The sequence below is a fragment of the Anabas testudineus genome, chromosome 11 (genome assembly GCF_900324465.2).
Source record: "Anabas testudineus chromosome 11, fAnaTes1.2, whole genome shotgun sequence".
Classification (NCBI taxonomy): Eukaryota; Metazoa; Chordata; class Actinopteri; order Anabantiformes; family Anabantidae; genus Anabas; species Anabas testudineus.
In genome coordinates this window covers 5404139-5431824 of record NC_046620.1, presented here as the reverse complement: position 1 = coordinate 5431824, position 27686 = coordinate 5404139, and the positions used below count along the sequence as shown (strand labels likewise).

Below are 27686 nucleotides of genomic sequence, written 5' to 3'. Positions count from 1 at the left end.
AGTAAATCGAAGTTCAAGTTCACTGTTTTATTAGTTACGACATTTAAAACGTGCCTTTTTTTATTAAACATGAGGCCATGGCAACTGTTCGGCTCTGTAAAGAGTTTGTGTAAGATACTGGATGCTGACTGTAGTGATTTGATTTGTTTTGTAATAAATATATTTTTTTATTTACTTTAGGGAAATGCAGGATCACAGAATGTCACCGTGATGGTTGGAAACATGAGTCAAACCGCCAACACTTCCTTCACCTATGATCTTAACCTCACACCACAAATCACAGACCTGAGTCCTCAAACCACCACAGTGATTGGTAAGTTTATTAAACCAGCACCGAAACGGTTGGCACTCTTTGTAATTATTTAATAATGGCATTAGCATCATAAACCACTAGATATAACAGCTGATGGAGGATGTGTGGGGCCGCTCTGAACGTTGAGCAGCACAGTGCTCCAATCTAAATGATATGAGACTGAAGGGAACAGCGTGCAGCACTGTCTGTCTTCATGTTAGTTCTTTGTGTTTTATTTTACTTCACTCCAGCGTTGCCATGTGTCTCCACTGTCACCAGGGTTAGATTAGTGTGAAAACCACCTACTGCTTCATTATTCTCACTTGTGAGTCACGTAATGTTGACTTGCAGGTTTACCCTGTTTCTTCCCTTTGGTCTTGTTAAACTTTGAGGATCTGAGCTGCAGAGTCTCAACATGACCCATATAATTACAGTACTGTATATTTTACAGAAGCAACCACACAACAAGAGCAACTGTTAATGTGCAGGACAATCAGTGGCACACTGACAATGGTGTGATTAGCCTGGTGACAACAGTCATTAGCCGTCTTGACACTTGAATGACTTCAGCTTCTTCATGGAAAAGATGCACTGATGTTTTTATCTCCTCTTTGTGTTTGAAGGACATGAAGTTCTCACCATCCAGGGTTTGAACCTCGGAGGCCAAGACAATGACAGCGTTGTGTTTGTAGGCACGGAGGAATGTGTCACCGTACAATGGTCGGAAACAAACATCACCTGTGTTCTTCCTGTGCTTCCACCTGGTCTCTACAATGTAGACGTGCAGGTTGGAAACTATGGCTACCCCCAAACAAGGTACAGCTGGATATTTTAAATCTCATATGACTTTTTTAAATTTTGGTTGAAATAATCTTGAAGGGGTGAACTGCCAGCATGTCACAATGCACAGACAAAAACTTTTGTATAGTTTTAAATGCAATTTCTTTTAATTTATAGTCATAATCCTTTTTAATATTACCATCATTTACATCTGGGGTTCCACTGTTGCCTGCATAATGTAATTTTATATCATTATAATATAGTATTTTGTTGTAGATTCAAATGACCAATGCTGGACATTAATTAATCCAAATGATCTGATCATATATTTCATTTTCATTTAATAGCAACGATGTGAACACCACCATCGAGTACATCCTAGAGGTGTACGGCATCTCCCCACAGGTTGGCTCCGTAATGGGAGGAACCAGGCTGACTGTTTCTGGCTTTGGTTTCAGCAGCAACATCACTGACAACAACGTTTATGTTGGTAAGAAACACAAGGCTCAGCAACAGGAAACAGCAGTATTAGAACAAGTTTCAAATATGATCTCACACAGACGTTGTGTGTCGGTTTGTGTTGTGACAGGAGATGCTGAATGTAAACTGGAGGCTGCCTCAGAGTATGAACTGCAATGTGTCACGCAGTCGGAGGAGAAGACCTACACAGTCACCAACCAGGGATTCGACTACAGTAGGATCACATTTTAATCTTTGGTGCAGGTTAACTGGATCTGAAAAGGCTGAAATTGAGTATTAGAAACAGAATTAATTCAAAGACTAATTCACAAACTTTTGCAAGCAAAGAAACCGTCACCTGCACATTTTGAAACAGGTTCAAAGATTCAACACCACAGTGACCTATATTTAAAATAAATGTATGTTAACCTTTCATTGACCTTCTGTTTAACTCAGTGTCTTTCTGTTTATATTGCTAGTATGTATAGATTTTCACATCTGTCTGTGTGTTCCAGCGTATGGACAGGGATACGCTTGGAGTCCTGCCTCACTCACAGTCTTAGTTGGAGACACAGTGATGTGGAGCTGGGAGGCACCACCCTTCCAGAAAGTTGGGTACAGAGTGTTTAGTGTTTCTAGTCCAAGTGGCACCACTTATGATGGAGGACCCTTCACCAGCGGAGAGGCCAAGACTGCCAAAGGTAGGACACAGGATACACTGGTTCAGATTCTCTTTTCGAAGGATACATGTCCAAGATAGGATCTTAAAACTACACATAATAATAATAAAATCAAAATTTGATGGCACATATTTAGAAACTCTCTCTCTTTCTCGCCCCCCTCAGGTTTTTTCAAATACCGTTTCACTGTGCCTGGTGTGTATTACTACAGCAGCGGCTACATAGACGGTAGTCCGCTCAGGCTGCTGCAGGGTGTGGTAAAGGTGGAGCCTCGGGAGGAAAAAGTCAGCGAGGTATCTGTCAGAGTGGGAGGCATGCTGGCCAGACAAGTGAATGGAAGTATGTGTAAAGATGTCTGACGTTTCACTGTCAATATGTGTCCAAGTGTGCAAAGAATCACTGGTTCAAAATTCTCCATATGCAGGTTCACACCGTGTTGCCAGAGCAGCTGCAGAGTGTGTTGCATCCCCACAGTGCCAGTACACTGAGAGACCTGGCGGCATATTTTTAAAGACCTGTTCAACACCGACAGTCGTCGCCATTTCTCCCAACCAGGGCTCGTACCACAGTACCATCCACATCCAGGGCAAAACCCTCAGCAACATCGCCTGTGCTAATGAGGTTAATAGTGTTTTGTGTAAATGTGGAAAGTCAGCAAAAGAGAACTGCACATTACTTTCTTGTTTAAAACATTTAACTTGAAGTCTTCTCCTGTTGTAACAGTTTATTACGTCTATACTTTATTTACATTTTTATGTGTTAAAGCTTTGCACTGCACAAATGTCGTTCTGACACGCGTCTTTTCTGGTTCCTGCAGGTGACAATAGGAAACCAGTCCTGTCAGGTGATCAGAAGCACTTACACTGACATCTACTGCCAGCTCAGCCCAAACAGTGAACTTTCCATCGGTGTTGCTTTCCCTGTATCCGTCATAGTCAACAACCTCGGCAACGCTATCGTTGCTGTGACAGACGAGCTCAGCCGGCGTTTTGTTGTTCTGCCTGTGGTCGACTCAGTCTCGCCTCCTACCGGCAGCCTCACCGGCTACACGAGGCTTGTCATCCGTGGCTCTGGTTTCTCTAAGGGACTGGTGACTGTAGCCAACGCGCCCTGCTCCATCGTGTCAGTCAACTACACTTTCATTATCTGTGACACGTCTCCATCGTTGCCACGCACTGGTGTCGTCGTCTTCCAACTTGGCAGTATCCAAAGCTCCTGTGACTCAAACTGCTCCTTTGTGTATTCCTCCTCCGTCACACCCTCGGCCACCAGCATTTCACCCAGCAGCATCAGTAATGTAACCACTGTCACCATCTCTGGCTCAGGGTTTGGCAGCCGTGTGGATGATGTGGCAGTTTTCACCGGCAGCTTTCAGCAAGAAGTCACTGCTGTGACTGACAACAACATTACAGTGAGAGTTGGCACTCTGCCTGCAGGCAACCACTCGGTCCAAGTGATTGTGCGAAGTAAAGGCCTTGCATCCGGCCAACTCACCCTGAGCAGCTCTGCTCAAGCTGTTTTGAACCCTACTGTGGGCAGCCTGGCAGGAGGAACCCCTCTTGTGTTCACAGGAAATGGCTTCGCACCAGGGAACACCAGCGTGATGGTCGGTGGCAAACCCTGCAAGATTCAGGATGTGACGCCAAGTCTGCTTCTCTGCCTGACGCCTCCTCACAGTGAGGGACTGGTGACTGTCAACATCCAGGTGTTCTCGGTCCAGTACCCTCCTCTCAACTTCACCTACTCTGCAGCCTACACTCCTGTCATCAGCTCAATCAGTCCCTCCACCGGTAATTAAGATTCTCCACACTATGTAGTCACTGTAAAGAGAAGATGTTCCTGAATCAGGGACCTGCAAACTGGACAGAAAACGTGATTATACTCATACTATCCAGTGCTGTGTGATCTTTCTGCCATCACATCTTCTTCCTCTCTGTTTATTTCCTGCAGGGCCGAGTGGTTCAGTCATCACTCTCACAGGTTCAGGATTTGGCAACGACTCTCAGCTCGTCTCCATCACCATAAACAACGTCCCCTGTAATGTGTCCCTGGTGTCCAACACACAGGTTCAGTGCACCACAGGGGACAACCCAGGGGGAGTCTACCCAGTTGTGCTGCATCATCAGGTCAAAGGTGACACCGAGACATATGTCAAGTTCACATATGAGCTGACTCTGAGCAGCGTGCAGCCCAGCGAAGGTGAGCAGAAAACTGTGCACTGTTGTTTATTGTGTATATTGTTTGTTGGGCCACAGAACACAAGTTTTGGTTCAAATCACTATTTACAAATGTTAGAAAACTCAAAATGTGTGTAAAGGATTGAATGTGGAACATGCTGATGCTTATTCAGGAGGATTCATGTGCAACTCACTTTACATAGATGTTTTAAAGCTTGTTTGAATTTGTTATTCAGGCAGCTTCGGTGGTGGAGCTCTGCTGTCCGTCCAAGGCTCCGGGTTCGACCCACAAAACTCCACTGTGGTGATTTGTGGGAAGGTCTGTAAGGTTGACAGAAAATCGTCAACACCAACCTGTCTGTACTGCGAATCTCCGTTCTACAACAGTACGTCTTATCTTCCTTATTTCAGTCATAATTATCTTCTCATTATCAGTAATACTGCTTTGCACAAATTGGTATAATGTGGAATATCAATGGACAAGGCTCCAAACGACAGGGTGAGGTTTCTATAAAGGAAACAAACACAGATTTGTGAAGAGATTGAGTTAAAAGGCCGAGCCAAACGTGTTTCTATCAACCTGGGTACCATTATGATTTATTATGACAAGCTCAGTTCTCTACGCTGTATTTAAAATACTCTAATGGAGACAGGCGTGAAGGAATGTCTTCAGCTTTTCAGCATGTCACAATAACCTGTCATGGACCATCTGAGGCTGATTGTCATCACTCTGCACGCACCTTACAGAAACGTCCTCCTGTTCTTTTGTGTCTGTGTTTCCGTGTGTGGTTGCATGTGGGTGTCCCGTCTGCTCTCAGGCACTCAGCTAGAGGTGAGCTGTGTGGTGGCTGTCATGAACCAACTGAACGCTGTCAACATATCAAACGGCTTCACTTACAAGTCTCAGCTGACTCCAGTGATCGCTAGCGTTTCTCCACGAAGAGGGGGGACTGCAGGAGGCACCCTGCTCACGATCACCGGCTCAGGTTTCAGGTGCAGTAAAGGAGTCTCAGGATTGTGCACAGATGAGACAGTCAACTTATATTTGCTATTGTTTCATACTTTACCTTTAATGGGACAGAATGTAATTATATTTGGCATGAATACAATCGAAAACTGAAACAAACTTTTTAATATGCACACGCAAAATGACTAACAATGACTGCTCCAACACATTATCCAAGATTTAAAAGCCTTATTAATCCCAGAGGGAAAAAGTTTTGCTTTGTTACAGTTGCTCTCAATTCAGACAGAAAGAAAACAGACCACACAAACAAACAAACAACCACAAAATAATATCAACAGAGAATATGTAAAGTTGGATAAAAAAATAGGTCCATATTCATCCCTTTTCATTCTCCTTTCAGCAATAACACGAACGACGTCAACGTGACCATCGCTGGCTCTGTGTGTGACGTGCAGTCGACCAATAACACACACATCATCTGTGTGACAAACGCTCAGCAGCAGTCTCAACAAACCAAAGTCAGAGTGAGCATCGGGAACCAGGGCATCGCCAAGATGGTGAGAGAGAGAGAGAGAGAGAGAGACGTCATCATGTTATATCAGATTCATTTCATATGTCCAGATGACATGTTTTTCTCAATGCACTGTGTGTCTTTCTTCAGGACAATGCTGATTTCTTCTACATTGACGTGTGGTCGTCCAGGTTCACATGGGGTGGTCTCTCTCCGCCTGAGACGGGCATGTTTGCTGTCATCACCCAAGGCCAGACCATCCTGCTGGACACCAGCACCCCTGTGCTTAAGATGCTCCTTATTCAAGGTACAAAAAGTTTATTGGTGCATGTTTTTAAATACAAACTAACTGTGCTTGTAATGCTAAACACATTCCTGAATTTACCTTTTCATTTTTCTTTGTACTAAGGAGGGACTTTAGTGTTTGATGAAGCAGATATTGAGCTGCAGGCAGAAAACATCCTGATTGCGAATGGGGGACGGCTCCAGATCGGCCAGGAGGGGGCACCGTTTCAGCACAAAGCCATAATCACACTGCATGGACACCTGCGCTCACCTGAACTTCCTATCTATGGGGCCAAGACACTGGCTGTGAGAGAGGGAGTGCTGGACATGCATGGTATGAAACACACAAGAAAAACTGTAGGTCGCATCTCACCTGCCCTCCTGAAGCGGACAATTACTGTGAACTGTCAAATTACTATGTTTCTCCAGGTATTCCAGTTCCTGTCCCTTGGACCCACTTGGCCCAGACGGCTTCCTCCGGCTCCATCACACTGACCCTAAAGAGGGCTGTGACGTGGAATGTGGGAGACGAGATCGTCATCGCCTCAACCGGGCACAGGTAGATCTATTAAACAGACTACATTAACAGTAATACCTGTGTGGTCACTACTGAGTTGAGAACATTCATTTTAGCATATAAAATGTGCATGTTTTCATTCTAAGGTAGTATGCAATGCAAAGGATTATAAGCAGTGTTAAAACGTAAAGGTTAAAGGTTAAAGACGTGCTGTACAGTTGGACTGAAAGCCTTCAAATCTTTTCACTCAGCTTCACTGCTTCTGCTGCTTTTGTAAGACAGATGTGTGCGTGAGTGTCTAAACACAAAAAGCTCGCACACACGTCCGGACTGACGTGTGAAAGGTTGTTTCATAAGAGTGTGTGAAGAGATGCTGGGATAAAATCTGACATTAACCACACTCTCAGAAAATGAAAAGTGAAAGGAAATAATAGGAACAAATCATCATTGTAGTTGAATATGTCACCCACTGAAATGTAAATCATCACATTAGTAATGATGTAATAAGGTAGATGGCGTTTCACTGACTCTATTTAGCGGATCATCATTTACTGTATTTTATTCTATAAAAAGTTACAGGGCTTCTTTATTAAACATGATCTCTTTTCTAGGCACAGTCAGGCACAGAACGAGGTGAGGACTATTGCTGCTGTGTCTGCTGACGGAAAGACTCTCACCCTGACCAAACCCTTGAACTATACTCACCTGGGCGTGAACATCACCCTACCAGACGGCACACTGTTTGAAGCCCGAGCTGAGGTGGGCGTCCTCACCAGGAACATCGTGGTTCGAGGCTCTATAAACCAAGAATGGAGCGACACCATCGATGCATGTCCCGATGGCTTTAACACAGGTACTGACATTTTATTTTACAATTATTTCAAACCTCATTGCTGCTAGAGTAACAAAGCTACTATATGTTAAAATTGTCATGTAGGTATCACTTTATATTATAATTATCAATAAACAGAACCTATGACATGAACATCCGTTGCCATTTAACAGAAACACGACAGTGTGTGAAAATAAATGTGATGGTTGTAGATTATTTGTACCTGTGACATTGTTGTGCGTGTTTTGCTGCAGGTGAATTCGCCACCCAAACCTGCTTCCAGGGAAGATTTGGAGAGGAAGTCGGCAGCGATCAGTTCGGAGGCTGCATCATGTTTCATGCACCAAGGCCAAATGAGAATCTTGCCATTGGCAGACTGGAATATGTAGAGGTGACATTTTCAAAAAGGTTTTCTCATACCAAGTGTCGAATTGTGCACAAGGTTTTAGTTTATTTGACAAACATACAAAGAGGCCTTGTTGTTATTATTATATTATCAAGTTAAAAGCTTTATGTTTCCGTACCACAGCTCTTCCATGCAGGACAGGCTTTCAGGCTGGGGCGCTATCCCATCCACTGGCATCTGATGGGCGACATCAACTACCAGTCATACGTCAGGGGCTGTGCGATCCATCAGACCTACAATCGGGCCGTCACCATCCACAACACCCACCGCTTGCTGGTGGAGCACAACGTCATCTATGACATCATGGGTGGGGCCTTCTTCATCGAGGATGGCATCGAGACGCAGAACATCCTTCAGTACAACCTGGCCGTGTTTGTTAAACAGAGCACCAGCCTGCTGAATGATGACGTCACCCCCGCCGCTTACTGGGTCACCAATCCCAATAACATCATCCGCCACAATGCTGCTGCAGGGGGAACCCACTTTGGCTTCTGGTACCGGATGAACGACCACCCTGATGGTCCGTCCTACAATCCAAACATCTGCCAGAAGAGAGTTCCCCTTGGTGAGTTTTACAACAACACTGTGCACTCGCAGGGCTGGTTCGGCCTTTGGATCTTCCCAGAGTTTTACCCTGTGAAGGACGGATCGTGCTACAGCTCAACTCCTTCACCGGCTGTCTTCCGTTCCCTCACCACCTGGAACTGTCAGAAGGGTGCTGAGCGTGTCAACGTGGGCGCCGTGCAGTTCAGCAACTTCCTCATGGTGAACAATGAGCAAGCCGGGATTGAAGCCAAGCGCATCGTGCAGTGGGACGTGACTGGCTTCGGTGAGAACGGAGGGGCAACAGTGTCCAACAGCACCATTGTGGGCCACGTGGACGAGCTTGGTCTTGGTAGCAACTACTGCACAAACAGGGGTGTCATCCTGCCCTTTGATGATGGCATGAGTGTTCTTAACACCAAGTTCCTCAACTTTGATCGCGGCTCCTGCGCAGCCATCGGGGTGACCTCAATAGATGGGGTGTGCGTGGATCGATGCGGTGGTTGGTCCGCCAGGTTTGGTGGCATCCAGTTCATCAACTCAACCAACAAGGCCGGGTTCAGGTGGGAGCACGAGGTGCAGCTGGTGGACACTGACGGCTCCCTCACAGGTAATGGTCAGCCTGTTATTTAACCTTTATCCTTTGAACTACATCTTTATTCAAACCCAAACTGCTGCATAATTCAATTTAGAAGTATTAAGTTTAAAGGGTTAATGGTTTCAGTCACATTAAGACAACTTGGCTTAACTTATCCTCTATGACTGACTGATCTCTGTCACTCGTGTTTGCCTGCTCACAGGTAACATCGACCACAAAGTCGTCCCCCTGAGCCCCTTGCTGGACCCTGCTCACTGTTCACAGAGGCCAGAGTGGAGTGTGGGTTTCCCTGGTGCCGTGTGCGACCAGACCGTCAACTTCCATCGTTTGGCGTTTAACTATCCATCACCGTCCTCCCTGAACGGAAATGATGTCTTGTTAACCAACTCTTTTGGTATTAAAACACACACTTACTTCCTGTCTTTTGGTTTTGCTGTCAAAGAAGAGACTTGAAGTACCTCTAACGTTCACTGACCTCTGCTGGTGACTAGTGGGAATTATAAAACACATCATGAACATTTCATAATCTAACAATATTTTATTTTGTAAGTATTAGCGGGAAAATTACATTTGCTTTTATTCTGTCATACAAAACCCATGTTTACAGTTACACATTTAGTCATCAAGCATACAACAAAGGATGTAAATTCAGTTCAAATGTGCATAAAACTGCAGGACTTCAACTGATAAGAACGCATGTACTTCTGCTGCATAACAGATTTAGTTAAAAATGAAATTAAACTACAATAACATACAGCTTTTACTGCAGGAGTACTTAAGGAGTACATTAAGTTCACATGTGAATGGATTTTATAACTAGTACAGTGTTATCAAATATATCATGGCACAGTCATGACACTGTTTTGTTTCACCATCACCAGGTACCAGTGTGGTTCCCTATCTGAAGAAGAGGCTGACACATCCAATGGGCTGGATGGCCCTGATTCCTTCACGTCAAACGTACAACTGGTACTTTCGCAATGCAGACTTTATCACCAACATCACTTATAATGCAGAATTCTACGGCTTCAAGGTACATTTACCGCGTCCCGTCATCGAGACATAAACAGTAAACATAAAAAAGTTTGCCTTTGCTGACTATTTATCACATTTCATCGCAGCTTTCTGCTTCTTCCAAGTTATTTTCTTGTACATTTGACCTCAAACAGGTAGATCAATATGTGATCGTCAACCACAACTTCACTCAGACTCTGGACTATGTTCGTGTCGTCGACAATAGAAACGAATCATCAGCTACACTGAACTTCAACAGCAACAAGAACGGAGACTGGTACTTCAACGACACCTCCAACAACCTCTACTACATGGGTTAGACACGTTTTAACATAGAGCTATAGACTTCTCTGCTCTAGACCTGCTTAACTTTATTTAAATTTATTTTTTTCTACATTTTATAAGTGTAAACTATTTGTTGACTACTTTATATTGTAAGTAAAAATTATAATTAGTCAAACCTGCTTTCTTATTATCATTATTTTTACAGATTTATGTGCCCATTTGTTTGTTCTCTAGACGATTTAACACTAAATCACATGTGAAAAGTGCAGTAAGTCCCCTGAAGAACCTTGACCTTGTTCTGTTTCCTCAGTTTCTGGGAAAATGAACCAGCGCAGACGTCGTGACAGTGTTGATCGCTCCATGATCGACATCATAACGCCCTTCGCTGTCTACCGCTGCCTGTACCCAAAGTGCATCACACCACCGCCCGCCACGCTTGCCCCCTTACCCACCAGCCAGCCTACCAACTTCATGTTTGTTTAACTTTTGATGCTTATAAAAATTCTTTTATCCACGTGACAGCCAATTAGTGCTGGATTAGGAACAGTTAAAAACAACCACTGGATTCATTCTGGTTCGACTCTGTGTGTTTTTTCCCCAGGTTATGGTCTAATGCCTCTTTCTGGAAAAGTTCAGCTGAAAACAACTTCACTGGACCAACATTAGGTGCTGATGTAGTCATCCCATCAGGTATCGTCTTAACTAAATACAAAAAAAAGCTTTAATTTCACACATCATTTCTCACACTGGGAGTTGTATTCTCTGATTTTAAAACACCTTTCTAACGTCTTCAATCCACAGGGATGTGGGTTGTTTTGGACACAGACAACCCACCTCCTTTCAACAAGCTGACCATCATGGGAGTTCTTGAAATCCCTGATATCCTGAACAGCTCATCCACCAGACAGGCTCGGGCTGCCCCTCAGTACAGGACTGTGGTGATCAACGCAGTCTACATCTCCATCCAGGTCAGTGTGATCAACATGGTCTCCATTTTCTTGATTTTTAAACGTGACACTGTAAAGAGATATTATGGTGACAGCGGATTTTTACGTCTCCTGCTGTTCCAGAGAGGGAGACTGATCGCAGGGACGAGTGAGCAGCCGTTCAGAGGTCAGCTGAACATCATCCTGAGAGGGAACCACCACACCCCCGACTGGCCTCTGCCGAACGGCCCCAACCAAGGATCCAAAGTTCTGGGTAAGTAAAAAACTTCCCAAGCTCCCTTTCCAAAGCGAGCATATTTCTATTTTATACAGAACTGCTTTAATGACATTTTCATTTCCCTCATAATGTTTGTTTGATAAATCCTGAAACTGCTGAATACAATATTTGACATTGTGATTTTCCCACAAACCTGTTCTATGAAATAGAATAGGGACGAATAGTGACTGTTTTTTGTCATATAACAGGTGTCTTTGGTTCACTGGAGCTGTACGGACAACCTCACAGTGTTTACTACACCAAACTCGCTGCCACTGCTTATTCTGGATCCAAAACTCTGAGCCTGACGCAGTCTGTCGACTGGCAGGTATGTGAGATTCTTTGGCTTTTGATCCACTTGATCTTAAAATGCATCTTAAAATAAGATTAAAAGCAAAACACATTTAGCGGTGTCGGTGTGTGTGGTACAAACTAACAGCCAGGGATCAGTAACCACGTTTGTTGACGTGTCTGCTTGTATCTCAGGTTGGAGACCAAGTCGTCGTCTCCACCACGAGCTACAAAGTGTTGGAGACTGAAAAATGAAACATCACAGCTGTGTCAGCCGACGGCCGCATCCTGACCCTGGACCAGCCTCTGACCTACACACACATTGGTCAGTTCAACATCCAGAGACGGAGAATGAATCCAGAACTACTTTATAAAGTCATGTTCAACTCGCAGAAACTATTTCTGACATTTTGTTAACGGATTATTTTCTCAGTAGCCTCATTATTACTATTTGTGCTGATGATAGAGACAAATTCACTTTGAGACAAACTTAGTCAGACTAAAAAGACATGGATTAATATTAATCCTTGCTCTGTCTCTGCCCAGGTGAGACGTACTCTGTCCCAGGTACTTCTGTCTCATACACTCTGGCCGCTGATGTTGGTCTCCTGAGCAGAAACATCAAGATCATCGGTCAAGATTATCCAGAGATAATGACAGAGTCTTTTGGTGCCAGACTGTTGGTCGGCAGCTTCTCCTCTGCTGGAATCAACTTTAAAGGTGCTGAGTGTGTCGTTGCACTGGTTAAGCTTTTATTACATTGTTTAGTATTTTTTAGAGTAGGTTTAAACACATACATCATCTTTTATTCATATTGTCTTGGTAAAGGTACTGCTCAGCTCAGGAACGTGGAGTTCTCCCAGTCTGGTCAGGAAGGCTGGACTGACGACACTGACCCTCGCTACTCGTTGGCCTTCCTCGACCTGGGAGAGGTGCAATGAAGATGTTGTTAATTTATACATCAACAAACATCAGTCATGTGTTTTAGAGGCACAAACAAGTATTCACACTTGATTATCAGTCAAGTTAAATCTTAAATCTTTTTTTCTCTGTTGAAAGGTTTCACGAACCTCGTACATTCAGGGCTGCGCTTTCCACGACGGTTTCTCTCCTGCCATCGGTGTTTTTGGTACAGACGGACTGAACATTGATGATAACATCATCCACCACACTGTCGGAGAAGGTAAACACTGTTTACAGCATCTAATTTTTAAAATCTAACTTTACCCAACAATTGTTAGGAACATCTGAACATGATCTGTCTCTGCAGGGATCAGAATTTGGGGGAACAACGTCACATTGAGGAGGAACCTGGTGATGGTGACATTGTGGCCTGGATCCTATCAGGGCAGAGCTGAGGTGTTCAACTTTGACTGGACTGCTGCCATCGAGGTCTGTCTTCTCATAAAGTAGAAAAGAAATCATTTACTTTAAACTTGACTCCTGCATTCATGACCTTTCCTGTTTTTCTGCAACATCAGGTCAACAGAGGGACAAACATCGTGCTGCAGAACAACATCGTGGCGGGTTATGAGAGAGTCGCATATCGCATCAACGGTGAACCGTGTCCAGGTTGCAGACATTTACTAATTTCTTAGAAGTGATAGAAATTTGGTTAATTTCAGGTTTTATCTCACACATTTTTAGGTGTTGACAGCCCCTAGAGTCCTTAGAGTTGTTCTCTGTCATGACTTCTGCAGGTTATTTAAATAACAATGAGAACTGGATCCACAACGAGGCTCACGGTGGTCTGTTCGGGGTGATGCTCAACAACGACGGTTTGCCCGGCTGCACGCTCATCCGAGACTTCTTTATCTGGAGGAGTTTTGATTATGGCATCTACTTCCAAGTAGGAAAACTGAACTCCTTTATCGCTTACCCTCTTTTAATGATCTGCATATCAGCAGCACTTGTGTGTCGCTTTTGTCAAATGGGCTCCTACATATCTTTAGCATTGCTGAGAATGAAGTTTATTCTCTTTCTTGTGTTTTTATGATTATACAAAATGAGTTTTCAGCTGAGTTCTTCTACTTCTTCTTCTTGTTCTTCACAGACCATCGTTAATGTCATTGTCTCCAACGTGACCCTGGTGGATAACGGGATGGGCATCATGTCTCTGATCTTCGCTCCTCCTTCCCTCTCGCACGAATTTGCTGATAAAACAGCTCAAATCCAGGTGAGAGAGTTTCCACAGATTCTCTGATTCACAGTTTTTCCCGTGTTTGATCGTGGAATTATTTACGTAGTGATTGATTTTGGTGCCAGCTTTTATTTCCCCCATGTTTCCTCAGAATGCCTTGATCGTTGGCAGCAGCCCGAACTTCACCTGTTCAGACACTTTGTCCACCAGCGACTTTAATATTGCCAACAGTGCTGAGCATCGAGCCCCGAGACCCCTCAAAGGTGCAGTTTGCCCTCAACACAGATGTTAAAAGTTTGGTGATTTCATGTTCTGATTTGGAGACATTGTGTCAGCTTTAGCAGGAAAAACAAACACACGTCATGAATGCTGTTTAAACTGAAAGCCAATGATCTACTCTTTCCTTTGTGACTCTTTCTCTGCACAGGTGGCAGATCTGGAATCTCCTGGCCTACTTTTCAGTCTGGACACAACAGTGCTCCAAAAATGGCATATCATGGGAACAACAACTACAATTCCATCAAAGGACTGTTGATCGTTAGGGGTTAGTTCACATCTGGATCGTTGTTGATGTGTTTCATCCTTGTGATATTTGCCATCTTCGTGTCTCCTTATTTTTCTGTTTTCTCTCTCTACAGACACTAAATTTGTGAGTTTCCGAAATGTCTGCTCCAGCGAGACAAACATCATGTTCATCACCAACCCAGAGAGCGAGGACCTGCAGCACCCTGTGCACGTTTCAGGCATTCAGATGTTTGACAGCACAGAAGACGCTAAAGTCTTTGTGCACAGGCCCAGTCTGGGGTGAGTCACTGCACAGTATATGAGCAGATGTCAGGTTCACACAGGATGACAGTCGTTGATGAGAGTTTCTGTGCTTCAGTAAAGTGAACCCGTCTGACTGTGTGGACATGTCCTGTGATGCGAAGAGGAAGACCTTGCTGAGGGACTTGGATGGGTCGTTCTTGGGTGCAGTGGGAGCTGTGGTGCCTCAGTCTGAGTATCAATGGGGAAGTGATCCGAGGTGGGGGCTGGGTGACTATCGCATCCCTAAAGTGATGCTCACGGCCCTCAACGGCAGCCGCATCCCCGTGAACCAGATCGCTCCATACAAAGGTGATTAGACCAAGGGTCTGTTCCCTTGATGTGTAATGGGATCATTAGTGTTACACAGGTTGTCAGGGGTTGGTGGTCCAAGATCAGAGACTGTAGAAGTCTCTCCTCCTCCTCACAGGTGTAAATAGGCTAATTTCCAAAATGCTGTGTTGCATCATTTGCCCTCAGGTGTCGTCAGGAAAGACTGCGCGTACATGAGTTCCTGGCAGAGCTACAAGTGTTTCGGTCTCAACTACAGGATGCTGGTGATTGAGAGTCTTGACTCTGACACAGAGACCAGACGTCTGTCCCCCGTCGCCGTGCTCGGGGACAACTTTGTGGATCTCATCAATGGTATTTCCGCCGTTCTAAATTAACGCTCTGTAAATTAGTTAAGAGTAAGACACAGGTTTCACTGTTGTCCTCCTGTTGTCTGTTGTGCCTCCAGGTCCTCAGGATCACGGTTGGTGTTTCGGCTACACCTGCCAGAAGAGAGTGTCTCTCTTCCACAGCATCGTGGCCACTGGTCACTCCTTCGACGTCTATTTCACCAGCGTCAGCCCTCAGAAACTTCGCCTCATGATGATCAACGCTGATCCATCTGAGGTCGGCAAACAGCTCTGACTGAAAACAGCACTCTGCTCTAAATATTACTGTTAATAACTTTATTTTCAGATTTTGTTCACTAACAGACAGACGTGCAATGTCTAAGACATGTTTTGCTTTATAATTTCTGCAGAGCATCATGGTGTCAGTATTTTACTCCAATCCTCAGCGGCTGGATGTCTATGTTGACGACAAGCTCGTGGCTCCGACTAATGCTGAGTGGAACGCTGATAAAACTGACTACACCCTAATGCAGCCCAGTTATACAGGTACTGAAGCGTCACGCATGCAAAGGGAAAATGTGCCTTCATCCTTTCATGGAGTGAAAGAAGCAGCTATATCTCATTCACATATTATTATTTTCCTGTTCTGAAGATCAGAGTGGAGATTAGGTTTGAAATAAAGATTTTAAAGCATGGCCATGGCTGTAACAGAGACAGTAAAGATAATATTTGTCTTTATCCTCCATCCACATTTGACTCCTTCAGGTCAATACATCCCTCAGCTGAACGCCACTGCAGGCACCAACTTCTTTGACCAGGACTACAAGATGCTGAAAATCCTGCTGACGGGCTCCGTACCCGTTGAGGTCCGAACTGCCCCAGTTCTTATCATTGCCTTTGGGATGCCCTCTATGACTGAGGAACAGTTCTACGGGGACAACCTGATCATCAACCTCTCCAAGTTCCTCAAAGTTCCCCCAAACATGATGCGGATCACCAACGTCATCAGGGAGACTGGAGGAGCACGGCGCAGGAAGAGAGCGACTGGCCTGTCGGTGGAGGTGGAGATCAAGAAACCTCCAGTGCAGCAAACCACCAACAGCACCAACAGTTAGTGAAGAGATTCAGCACAGTTTCTGTCACATTTACCCCCAGTTGAAACAAGTATTATGTGCCTGTAAAGTAAGATCCAGCCCTAGAATAAAAAACGCTGCAGGATATTTGTAACATGTGTCTGTGATTTCTCAGATGAGCAGGACTTTGCACTGTTGAAGACCATTGCTGATAATCTGGGTCAGGCAGCGGTGACAGGAAACCTCAGTCAGGCCATTGGTTTCAACGTCTCCACGATGGGGATCATCCCACCTCCTCCTCCATCATCTGACCCCAGCTGGAATCAGGTGAAGCTCAAACCCTGAATCTTACCAACAGTTTGCTTGGTGACGACATAAACCGTCTAGAAGTTCATGGGCGGTTTTCTGCTTTCAAATTTCAGGTGGCTACAACAGAAGTGACGAGGACGGACCCTCCAGTGAGCTACGTGTCCAGCGTGTCCAACCTGCTGCTGATCACCGAGCCGATAGCTGGGGAGGTGGTGGGTCCTCTGTACCAGCAGCCCAGCCTGATGGCGGTGGACACACAGGTAAAGTAGTGATGATGATCAGTCAGTCCATTTGTGGACTGACTGAATAAACAATGGGAACAGTTACCTAATAGTCAACCAGCCCATCCTCTGTTAATGTTTAGGATCTTAACACTACAGGTTAGATTATCTGCCGTCTGTAATCTGTGATGTTGTTTGCAGGGGAACTGTGTCTCTGTGGGGGTGACGACTCTCACCGTGACGGCCAGCCTGAAGAACGCAACTGGAAACAGCACAGACGGACTTACAGGAAACACAACCATCTTGTTCAGCAGCTGCTGGGCCAACTTCACCGACCTGTCGATTATCAACAGCGGTACGTCTGCATCCTGATTTTTTTTTTTAATTCAGGCCTATAAATTGTCTGAAATACATTTAGTTTCATGTAAATCTGATTTTGTAGCATTTACTGCCTGAAGAATCCACATCTGTTCACTATTTTTCTGTCTCATTCTGATAAAGCAGATTTATTTCTAGACACCATGAAACACTGTGCTTCCATATGAATAATAACAGAAATGAAATGACTCCACTTCTCCCTGCAGGTGAGAACCTGAAGATGGCCTTCACGCTGATGCAGTGGGGCGCTGTGTCAAAAGCCTTCACTGTGAGAAGCACTGGAGTGACCCCGTCGACCAGCAACACAACTCAGCAGCCAACAACCACAACTACAACCACAACCACACGGTCCACCACAGACGGGAGCATCTTCGGCACCGGCACCACAGTCTCTGCTGGCAGTGTGTATCTGTATCTGCTCAGCATTATCTACGCTGTTGTCTGCTGCGCAGGAGGAACCCCTGTATGTTAAACAGCTCTGTGAGAGCTGCTGAGCTTCGGCGTGTTTATGAAGGATACCTCAACATACTATATTCACTTTAATAGAAACAACACTAGATAAACTATATCATTATTAAACAAGGATGATTATTTTCTGTCTTTTAAGCTCCTTTGCGTTTCTTTAATTAATATAAATATACATTAGATATATGAAGGATATAGACTTTCTTCTTGTGTAATGGAGCCCAACGTGAATCTGGAACAAGCAAAGCAGGAAATTAAATGTTTGCATATGTTTATTATAACTTGAAATTATATTCTTCTTTCAATAAATTTCCCTGTTAATTGCATCTTTTCTCTGTTTCTATTGATTGATTTAATTATTTTCTGATGCTCAGTGAGACTCTGTCCATGGTGCTGAATGTTTGGCTGCAGCTTTGGTCTTTTGCACCAGGACACTACATCTGTGTTTCACTAGAGGGCGGGAGGCACCGTGGTAAATCCTAAAGTGACGGTGCACCGAGGCACAGATGCAGTGCACAGTATTTAAACCCCTGGTTGAACAGAGACAAACTTTAAACTGCTCTCAAACTTAACATTAAAAGGTTAAAAGCCATTTCGGGTTTGTTTTTTTCCCACAAATGTACAAGAGGCTGACGCGCATCCACTGCGCACATCTGCCTTCTCAGGAGGGAGCTGACAGGAGAACAATCAGTTTTACAGCCTTAATTTGCGCCCTCTATTTAGTCCTGACGATAACACCACAATGTGGGCGTGTTCTCAGCACCACCTTTTTTAACTTTGCACCGCCTGTTCCCCTCAGCTGTGCGTATTTGTGCGGAGCGGCCACTTGCTGCAGAGTGGATGCAGAGTTCAGGTCCGGCTTTGCCCGTGGTCCCCCGGCCACAGCTCAGGCACCGGCTCTGATTCAGGACGAGAGAAGAGGATGGATCTCTATCACTTCACTTTACTCTGCGGGGCTTTTGTGTTTGTTTGGGGAATCCCCTGCTTTCGGGCTCTTGCTATTTTCCCTCCAGCTGCTCCGAAGAGCAGCAAGGTGGCGAAAGTTTACGATGGAAAAGAAGCGTCTAGATATTTTTACGCGCCCGCGTCCATCGACAGATACAATAAAGCAGCATCTAAAGACTTGATAGAGCCTCATGACTACATGCTGTCTATTTACAAGACCTTCTCCACAGCGGAGAAACTGGGACTCAACGCCAGTTTCTTTCGCTCTTCAAAAGCTGCAAACACTATTGCAAGTTTTGTGGACATTGGTCAAGGTATGTGGAGCTCTACCCTGCGTGTGTGTGACGGTGTGCGTGTGCGTGAGTGCAGGCAGAATAGCTTAAATACCTATAACTCACTCTAACTTTAATCTGTCAGATTAATACAGTGCAGACAATAGTGGATTTGTCAGATTCCACATCTCTGTGGTCTGTACATCATCTCCGTGAGAACACATCTGACCCTGTCGTTTTAATGCTTTCCACAGATGACCTCCCACTCTCCCCTCTGAAGAGACAGCAGTATCTGTTCGACGTCTCAACCCTCTCCGAAAAAGCGGAGGTGCTGGGAGCCGAGCTCAGGATATACAGCAAAGTGTCTGGGAATTTCAGGATATCAGAAACAGAGCCCGTCGAGATCCAACTCCTCTCCTGCCACGAGCAGCAGCTGCTTGACTCCAAAACACTGGACCTGCAGGATTCCCACAGGCCAAAGTGGGAGGTGTTAAACGTGTGGGAAATATTCAAGGAACGACAGCACCTGAGCCAGGGGAAGCACTTCTGCCTGGAGCTCAGGGCCATGCTGGACAACCCTGAGAGGGAGCTGGACCTGAACCTTCTGGGTTTGCACCGGCATGGGAGGCCTCAACAGAAGAAAGCAATCTTAGTGGTATTCACCAGGTCCAAGAAGAGGCAGACTCTGTTCAGTGAGAGAAGAGAAGGGAGAGCTTTGCTAGGCTTAGAGAGGAAGGCCAGAGAGAGGGGCCCTGGCACCAAAGCCAGCAGGAGAAGGAGGACGGCTGCCTCCAAAACTCGGCACGGGAAGAGACACGGCAAAAAGAACAAATCCAGGTGCAGCAAGAAGCCGCTGCATGTGAACTTCAGAGAACTGGGCTGGGACGACTGGATCATCGCCCCACTGGATTATGAAGCGTACCACTGCGAGGGCGTGTGCGACTTCCCTCTGCGCTCCCACCTGGAGCCCACGAACCACGCCATCATCCAGACTCTGATGAATTCAATGAATCCCAGCAACATGCCCCCCAGCTGCTGCGCCCCCTCCAAACTCAGCCCCATCAGCATCCTTTACATCGACTCAGGAAACAACGTGGTCTATAAACAGTACGAGGACATGGTGGTGGAGTCCTGTGGCTGTAGGTAGTGCGTCTGACAGGTGATTTGACCTCTCGTTTTGTTCATCAGGATCTCCAGTGAGCGGGAACAGGCTCTCGGGCTGCACCTGAACAGAATGTGGAGATGTTAAAAAACTGAATCCATGCATTTCAAAACCGTGCACCAACATGTTTAATACCTCAAACTTTGTTTGTACATTTGTTTTTCTTGTTAGTTCTGTTTAAGAATGTGTCCATTTGGCTGCCCTTGAACTCTGCAGTGCCTGAAAATCCATAGATATCTGATAAATGTATCTCTTCTGTGTCACCAAATCAACAAAAGACTTAAAATAATAATATGGATTTAGGTAATACACTAATCTGCTTCCTTGCTGAGAGTTTGATGAGAGGATTGTTACTACTCTTATGTCTGGAAGCATGATATGAAGCAACACTGTGCAAACAGCTAGTTTGTCTCAGTCCAGTGGTGACGGTAATGGAAATCCTGCACATAACCAGTAGTACCAGTAGTATATGTTTCTTGAGTGTACAGTCATCGTCTCGTCATCTAACTCTCAACAAAGAAGAAAATAATTCCTCCAAAGTGTTGAACTATTTATTTAAATAACAAACAGCCACAGTATGCAATATCTGTGGCTGAAAAAGAGATTGGATGTTAGTTCATGTGGCAGTTTTCAAAAGAATAAGGCTTATGACCCGTTTTAAAATCAAACTTTCAGATATATGGTGTCTCCTAACATTCAGTGCAGTTTGACGGTCGAGCGGTGTAATAAATCTGCTCACGTCCAGAATTATTTGATGCATTTGGTGATTGAACTGTGTGGATTTATTACACTTTTTGGCTGCTTTCTTCTGTACTTTAGACAGATTTAATGAGAAACTTCCGATAAACACGTTTTAGGAGAATGGAAACCTTGAGCGATGTCTCTGCCAGGATTAAAAAGCAGATTTTCAGCACTTGACATGGCCTATAACTCAGGGAACGTCCTCGAGTGCTGCAGAAAATATGATAAAACCACCGTCGGTACATTCCCACTATGACCACAGGAGCTTTTCTCACCAGTTTACTTCTTTGTGTTGGAGGAGATACGTAATTTTGTCTCTTATGCACTGATGTTCAAAGGTGCCGTGTGTAAATATTTGATATAGAAATAATATTTTATGTTCTATGAATAAGTTATTGCATTTTTATTGTCCGTTTTTTTCTTCCAGACGGCATGAGTCACACATCTGGATGTTCAGGTTTAAATAAACACGGATGGGTAATGTTTTGGTAATGAAATGTGACAGATATGTTCTGCTCACAGACTGTGAAATATCAGAGTGTTATTAGTGTTTTCAATGGACATTTAAATAAGAAACAATTAACCACCAACGAGAAAAGATTCATTTTGTATCTGTGCTGTTGTTTAAAGCGTAACCGCCCCTTTTATTTTGTTAATGTTTTGCATTATTTACTGGAATCAAAAATAATATATTATACTGACTGATACAGAAAGGTGGATGAATAATTCAGTATAGTAAGATTTTTTTTTTTACCTCTTTGCTGTCCAGCATCAAATAGTTTGACACATTATTACGGCATAAAAATGATTTAGCAAATTAAAACAAATTAAATGAAGTTGTTTAACCAAATGAATCTATGCTTCTAAACTGTATGAACTGTAAGATATGTCAAATAACAGAAAATTAAAGTGTCTTGAACTGTATTTTCTGATTGCAGTGTCAAAATTAATGATAGTATTTCAGCTTTATGTTTGTATTTTAAGGTATCTGTTTTTCAATCCAGTAATGCCAGAAATCTATTTGTGGGGCATCTGCAGCCTCTTTAAGTCTGAATGTTTGGTGACTAGTACGTCTAACATATCTGTATGTGCTCAAGTTCAAACCGTGGTTCAGTTCAGTTCAGTTCACTTTTTATTGTTTAATGTGGGAAATTTATCAGGACGTATGGCAAATTTCGAATGGAGAAAGTAACAGAAACTGTAGGCATAAAAAAAAAAAAAGGTCAAATCAGCCATGTGCTAATGTGGTATCATGTTATATGTGTCTGAATTTTGAGTTAGAAGGAGGGGCCAAAAAGTAAAGAAGCAGACATCACCTAAACAAAACTATCAACCTAAATTTCTACATTTCTGCCTTTAAGCTGTCGGACACATCAGTTACAGAAAATTATTGTTGCAAACATTTTTTTCAATGGTTGTGAACACAGTTATAGTTCAGTTGAATTCACATTTCTGCTCATCTGATGACTGAAGTCTCCATTAGCTCAGTTTCTGGCTCTTTAGCTGCTACATGCTTCTCTACGATCAGCGTCTCTCACTGTGTCTGTCTGCTGTTTTAGTGAATTGTGTTTTTTTTCCACTGGAAATTGTTTTGTGGCCAAAACTAACACAATGAGAGCAGTGAGAGTGAACCCAAAGAGTAAATGTATGGACCAGACATCGAACAGTGAGCTGAAACTTACTGTAAAGGCCCATAAAGCCAAGAGGAGCTGCAGATTGAGGTGATAATTTACTGTGGGTTCATCACTGCCAGCGACCTCTTTCACAGCGTCTCCTCATGTCTTTACCTCATTTGATTTAAAGATGCTGTATAAAAATATCCACTATAGCTGCTATAAGGCTGTATCAGTAGTTGTTTGTGATGCTGATCGGTTAAAGGTACAGTACGCCTAAACTGTCCCTATTCATCACTGTAAAATGGACGTCGGGCACTGTATACTGTAGTTTAGACTCAGATTGGGTGAGTGACAGTTTGCAGGGTGAACACAGGGTCAGCAGACAAGCAGAAAGAGCGCCATCTTCCCTGGGTGGGCTGCTTGTTGGAGGTCGAGACAGGACAGGGGGGCAATAAGTGACAAACAAATTGGTGGGCAGATGTAGTGACTGACCCCCCCTTCAGTCGACAGCCACAGTGGGTCCACCGACTCTCAGACAATGGCAGTGGAGGATCTCAACATCAGATTAAGCCTGGCTTTTCCTCACAGGGGCCAAAGGTCAAGTGGCCCATTGTCTCGTGGGGCTACGGCCATTAAAGAACGTACACGTCCTTTTAGAAAAGGGCAGCAATCAAGTGGGGAGGGAGGAGGGTGAGGTGAAGGAATGTGTGTGATGCTCCGAGGGCCTCACTGTCACTCCCCAAACAACAAGGTGAGATATAAAAAAAAGGGGGCGTCCGGATTGAAGCAGCTGCTCTGAACAGCCAGCGAAGGACAAAGAAGTGGAATGTGCTGTCTCTATAGTGGCGGACGGAGGCGTTTCTGCACTGTGTCTCGCTGTGGCAGATTTGCTGTGAGATGGAGGAAAATATTTGCCGGGGAAACAAAGACGAGTGTAAATCGAGTGCAGGATTCAGCTGTTGCTATCAGATGGTGGGGGGATAACCCCAGGCTCATGTTTTTCTGTTTTCTCGCCGAGGTTTTCTGTGATGTTAAATGTTTCACACATGTCCTGAGTGCAGTCAAGAGGAAATGAAAGCTAAGAAGGGGTAAGACCTGACTACAGTGACCACAGATCAGGAATGAGATATTACAGAAAATATGTTTACAGGGTGTGGCCAAGAAATCTCAGACAATCGCAGCAACAACAACAAAACTTCCTCTTCATGTATTTACATGATGTAATTAAACACGTGTCTCCCCTTGTTTGCTTTTCGCCTCTGGCAAAAGTGATGTCGCGTCGTCTTGACCTCTGTGTTTGCTCTGTTAAACCCGGCCTGTTCGAGGCTTTAGAGTGCAAATCCTCTGTGTGGAGACAGACGGCAGCAGGCTCAGAGCCTCCGACTGACACATGACGGAGTGATTTGTTTCTCCTTCTGTTAGTCAAGTAAACTTCAGCGACGTTTTATTTGTAGGCTTTGCTCTTTTCAAGTTGTGGCTTCCTCTGATTCCCCGTCACCTTTGATTGATGCGTTTCCAGGTCAAGAGACGTCTAGACATCTACAGTAGGTCAAACTGGAAAGTTCCAACATCTGTTGGATCAAAACATCAAACCACCAACACTGAAATGATTACTGCATATGTCAATATGGAATGCTGAGGACATATTGAAATATAATCACTGACACTGTTGAAAATGGCAGCGAAAAAACTGAATCAGCCACTAATGTGTTTAGTGACAAATTACAGACTATTGTAATACAGACTTTACTGTTGCAGCTACTCAGTTTAAACAAAAGGTCTTTGAATCTTCACTCATGTCACTGACTATTCCCTAAGAGATTTACTATTACGAGTTAGACGTCAAACAACAAAGTTCAGTAGATTTTATTCGGATCTTTGCTTTATTTCTACTTTAGTTGTGCTCCCGTAACAGAAACCTACTGCAGCAGCAACGATTCTGTCGATTTGAAATCCTTCACTTGTTTTTCTCCCCGTGTGCAAACTGATACAGACTTGGAAGAGACTGATTGCAGTGTTGGAGGAGGAGGATCTGGAGTAGCTCATCGTTACAGACAGGTGTGTCCTCAGTGGGTCAGCGCTGTGGGTAAACAGAACATATTAAATACACAAGACTTTGTAGCAGCAAAATTAAGCTCTTAACCCTCACAGTACTTCATACACTATAAATTAAGGCATACAAAGCACCATTTTGGTGGTTTAAAATCAAAACCACTGAATGTCAAGTGAACTGTGATGATAGCCCTTACTACTGAACATCACTACTGATATTAATCTTAAGGAGGAATTCTATTATTAGCATCGAGCTAACAGGCTAGTTTTTAGCACATCCTGGCACTGTCACAAGCCCAGAGACCACAAACACACCACGAGTTTAAGATGAAGGTTAAAGGTTTATTAACAATGATAATGCATGATGAATGTCAGGAACCAGCAGCTGGACAAAGCTGTCAGGTGAATATGATGGCCTAGAAGAGGAGACAGAGTTAGATCGAGTCTGGCTGGAGTCTTGGTGAGTGGAGGTCGAGGGGCAGAGAAGGAATGAACCAGACAGAAGACCGTGAGGAGATGTAGACTGTTGAGTGGTGAACCAGAAGTGGTGGTGGCTTGTAGATCGGTGAATATGGTGGAGCTTCCAAGATGGCCGACAGCAGAATGAAGCACATGTGCACTGGGAGCTGATGAGGAAGAATGGGGTATGTTGCATGAGCACAACGGGTTAGTGAACACACAGTAACAGTTCTCCAGAAATCCCAGGTGCAGAATGAGAAACAATCCCAGGGTCACACACAGAAGAGCAGTCCAAGTACTAATGTCCGTAAAGCTGAATCAGAGGTCCAAACAACAATCCAGGTCAAGAACTTAGAACAGAAATCTGATAGGCAGTTAGCAAGTCCAGGTCAAACACACAGAAATCCAACTCAAGGACAGAACAGGGAAGGAGGCAGAGGGGAACAGGATCAGATCTAGTACTGTGAAGGGAAGGAGGACAAAAGAGAGGACGAAGGAGGGGACAGGTCAGGCAGCAAACACTTACGGTACCAAGGAGATGAGCAGAGGTAGGTTCAATAACAGGAAGTCAGTCAAAGAATACTGGATCATATGTCTTCTCAGGTTGGTGTGAGACTATCTGGAAGAGTGGAGAGGCACATGGAGCTGCTTAAACAGTGAAGTGAGGGCGTGGCACAGGTGTAGATACTGAATAATCAGAGTCATGAGGCAGGGAGGGAGGAAACAGACCAGGAGAGAGCTGGGATCATGACAGACAACCTCTCATTGTCATTTGACATTTCGGAAACTTTGTACCAAACTGGACACACACATTCAGGGAGAGCAGAATGCGTAGAATAAAAAAAAAGAAGAACATTTAAAAAAAAAAGATTTAGATTTTTATTTATACATTTATATACTTCATACCACCACCATCTAACATCAGAAGGACGACTGACCCCTGTACTGGCAGTAAATCACCCTCTTTGCTCTATATTTCTTTTGTGCATTAATTTACATTAGCTCCACCAACCACACTTTTAACCAGTTTTAGGCAAATGTATTTATCGATGTTGGTGCATCTATAAGGTAAATAAGATGTAATCATTCCTGTGACTATTTATAGTTTATTCTAAGTAAGAATTATTTACCAAGAAACACTTGTACAATATATAATAAATAATATAATAAATAAAAGAAACTACAGACTTCATCTAAAAAAATTCACCTTGGCCATTTTCCTTAACTTCCCTAACATCTTCCAGACCAAGGAACTTGAATCCACCCTCCACACTTTGCTTCAGGGATCCAACACAAACATCTGATGAGAAATACTAAAACAATACATGTTTTTTTATTGCATTTCTTCTTCTGGTGCAAGTTCTTTTCCACCTTTTGTAGCGGAAACATGTCGCATAATATTATATTCACATATTTTTTATTTTATGTTAACATGACACATTATTTATTCTCCTATATTTTTTATTCTATTTTAAAATACATCTCATCACAAGAAGCGTGTGTGAAGAAACGCACAAATGAAAAGAATAAAATTAACAAAAAATAAGTGGAGGTATGTTTAACAATAACTCAGATTCCCCAAATGTATATTATTTACATCATTTATTAAATAAAACAACCACGAATAACACAAAGCGTAGAATGGAAATTGTTTTAAAAATGAATGTTGAAAAACAACAACAGGATCATCAGGTGGTTCGAGTCTTGGATCATCAGACATCCCGGTAGCGCCCTACGCTACAGATAGCCTCTGTTAATTCACAGCCACCTGGATGAAGTGTATGATGTAAAGACTGCTCTTTCACAGCAGGTCTTGAGAGTTACTTATGTACTGTAGCATCATCAGCAATGAATCAGGCTCTGCAGCGTATAAATTTATTTATGCGTATCAATATTTGGCCACTCACACCTCCACTTTTTCTAATTTATAAGTTTAAAGAGAGGAATTTAAATTCACTTGCTAAAAAAAACAGACTCTCTGTTTCTTATCTCCCCTTGCTGTGACCCTTCGCTCTGTACGTCTCTCCCAGCTCATGCACTTCTCATCCACATGTTATGTTTCTGCGCTTTGAACACGATCCTCCAGTTGCATTCCCACACTTGATCTTACAGTTTGTGGTGAAGGTTTCATGAGAGGACATTGGGCGCAGATCCACATTTTTTTTGGCATCTTGAAGACTTACATTATCCACAACACCTCACAATGGTTAAGTTTTATTGACATTGGAAGCGTCCTGATACCACTCCTTCATCTTTGTAATGCACCTGAGGGGAGGAGGATGAGAGCCAGCAGTGGCGTGTGTGTGTGTGTGTGTGTGTGTTATGGAATGAGAGATAAACAGGGAGGAACAGGAAGAATGAAGGAGATGGGGAAAAAGAAAAAGGCAATGCGATGAGGAAAGGGGAGGTGGACAGAGATACCATGAAGGATAAATACAAGTATTAGAAGACTGCCTTTAAGTTCTGAGCTTGTAGATTCTGAAGTCCAGATGAAGGACTTAAGGAAGTAGCATCTCCAATAAAATAAGTGTAAAAAGACTGCTCTGAAGTTCTGGGAATGTGGGTTTGGTTCTTATGATCCTCAGTGAA

The 27686-nt window shown here is 43.8% G+C and overlaps 2 protein-coding genes across 2 annotated transcripts in view; both read left to right on the top strand.

Moving 5' to 3' along the window:
* The window catches only part of LOC113154651 (fibrocystin-L), a 28585-nt gene extending 10432 nt beyond the window's left edge, over positions 1 to 18153 (top strand). Inside the window, 46 exon segments of the mRNA XM_026348958.1 lie at positions 181 to 313; positions 916 to 1108; positions 1420 to 1562; positions 1662 to 1766; positions 2047 to 2232; positions 2377 to 2550; positions 2636 to 2832; positions 3029 to 4001; positions 4162 to 4410; positions 4625 to 4774; positions 5207 to 5381; positions 5756 to 5912; positions 6017 to 6173; positions 6276 to 6485; positions 6581 to 6710; positions 7280 to 7521; positions 7755 to 7891; positions 8030 to 9059; positions 9250 to 9441; positions 9929 to 10080; positions 10217 to 10376; positions 10657 to 10819; positions 10948 to 11036; positions 11148 to 11314; positions 11417 to 11546; positions 11759 to 11877; positions 12036 to 12165; positions 12387 to 12560; positions 12669 to 12772; positions 12900 to 13023; positions 13111 to 13232; positions 13322 to 13412; positions 13541 to 13689; positions 13894 to 14016; positions 14132 to 14243; positions 14408 to 14524; positions 14619 to 14784; positions 14864 to 15096; positions 15265 to 15429; positions 15524 to 15681; positions 15815 to 15950; positions 16170 to 16514; positions 16653 to 16804; positions 16900 to 17046; positions 17209 to 17362; positions 17592 to 18153. Coding sequence (XP_026204743.1) covers positions 181 to 313; positions 916 to 1108; positions 1420 to 1562; positions 1662 to 1766; positions 2047 to 2232; positions 2377 to 2550; positions 2636 to 2832; positions 3029 to 4001; positions 4162 to 4410; positions 4625 to 4774; positions 5207 to 5381; positions 5756 to 5912; positions 6017 to 6173; positions 6276 to 6485; positions 6581 to 6710; positions 7280 to 7521; positions 7755 to 7891; positions 8030 to 9059; positions 9250 to 9441; positions 9929 to 10080; positions 10217 to 10376; positions 10657 to 10819; positions 10948 to 11036; positions 11148 to 11314; positions 11417 to 11546; positions 11759 to 11877; positions 12036 to 12165; positions 12387 to 12560; positions 12669 to 12772; positions 12900 to 13023; positions 13111 to 13232; positions 13322 to 13412; positions 13541 to 13689; positions 13894 to 14016; positions 14132 to 14243; positions 14408 to 14524; positions 14619 to 14784; positions 14864 to 15096; positions 15265 to 15429; positions 15524 to 15681; positions 15815 to 15950; positions 16170 to 16514; positions 16653 to 16804; positions 16900 to 17046; positions 17209 to 17362; positions 17592 to 17857 — 9081 coding nt within the window. The 3' untranslated portion in view covers positions 17858 to 18153.
* Positions 18154 to 18757: 604 nt separating this feature from the next.
* On the top strand, positions 18758 to 20438 carry gdf6b (growth differentiation factor 6b). The gene is made up of 2 exons (XM_026349122.1): positions 18758 to 19109; positions 19322 to 20438. Exons 1-2 carry the CDS (start codon positions 18773 to 18775, stop codon positions 20212 to 20214), a joined length of 1230 nt encoding a protein of 409 aa, XP_026204907.1. The 5' UTR covers positions 18758 to 18772; the 3' UTR covers positions 20215 to 20438.
* The last annotated feature ends 7248 nt before the right edge of the window (positions 20439 to 27686 follow it).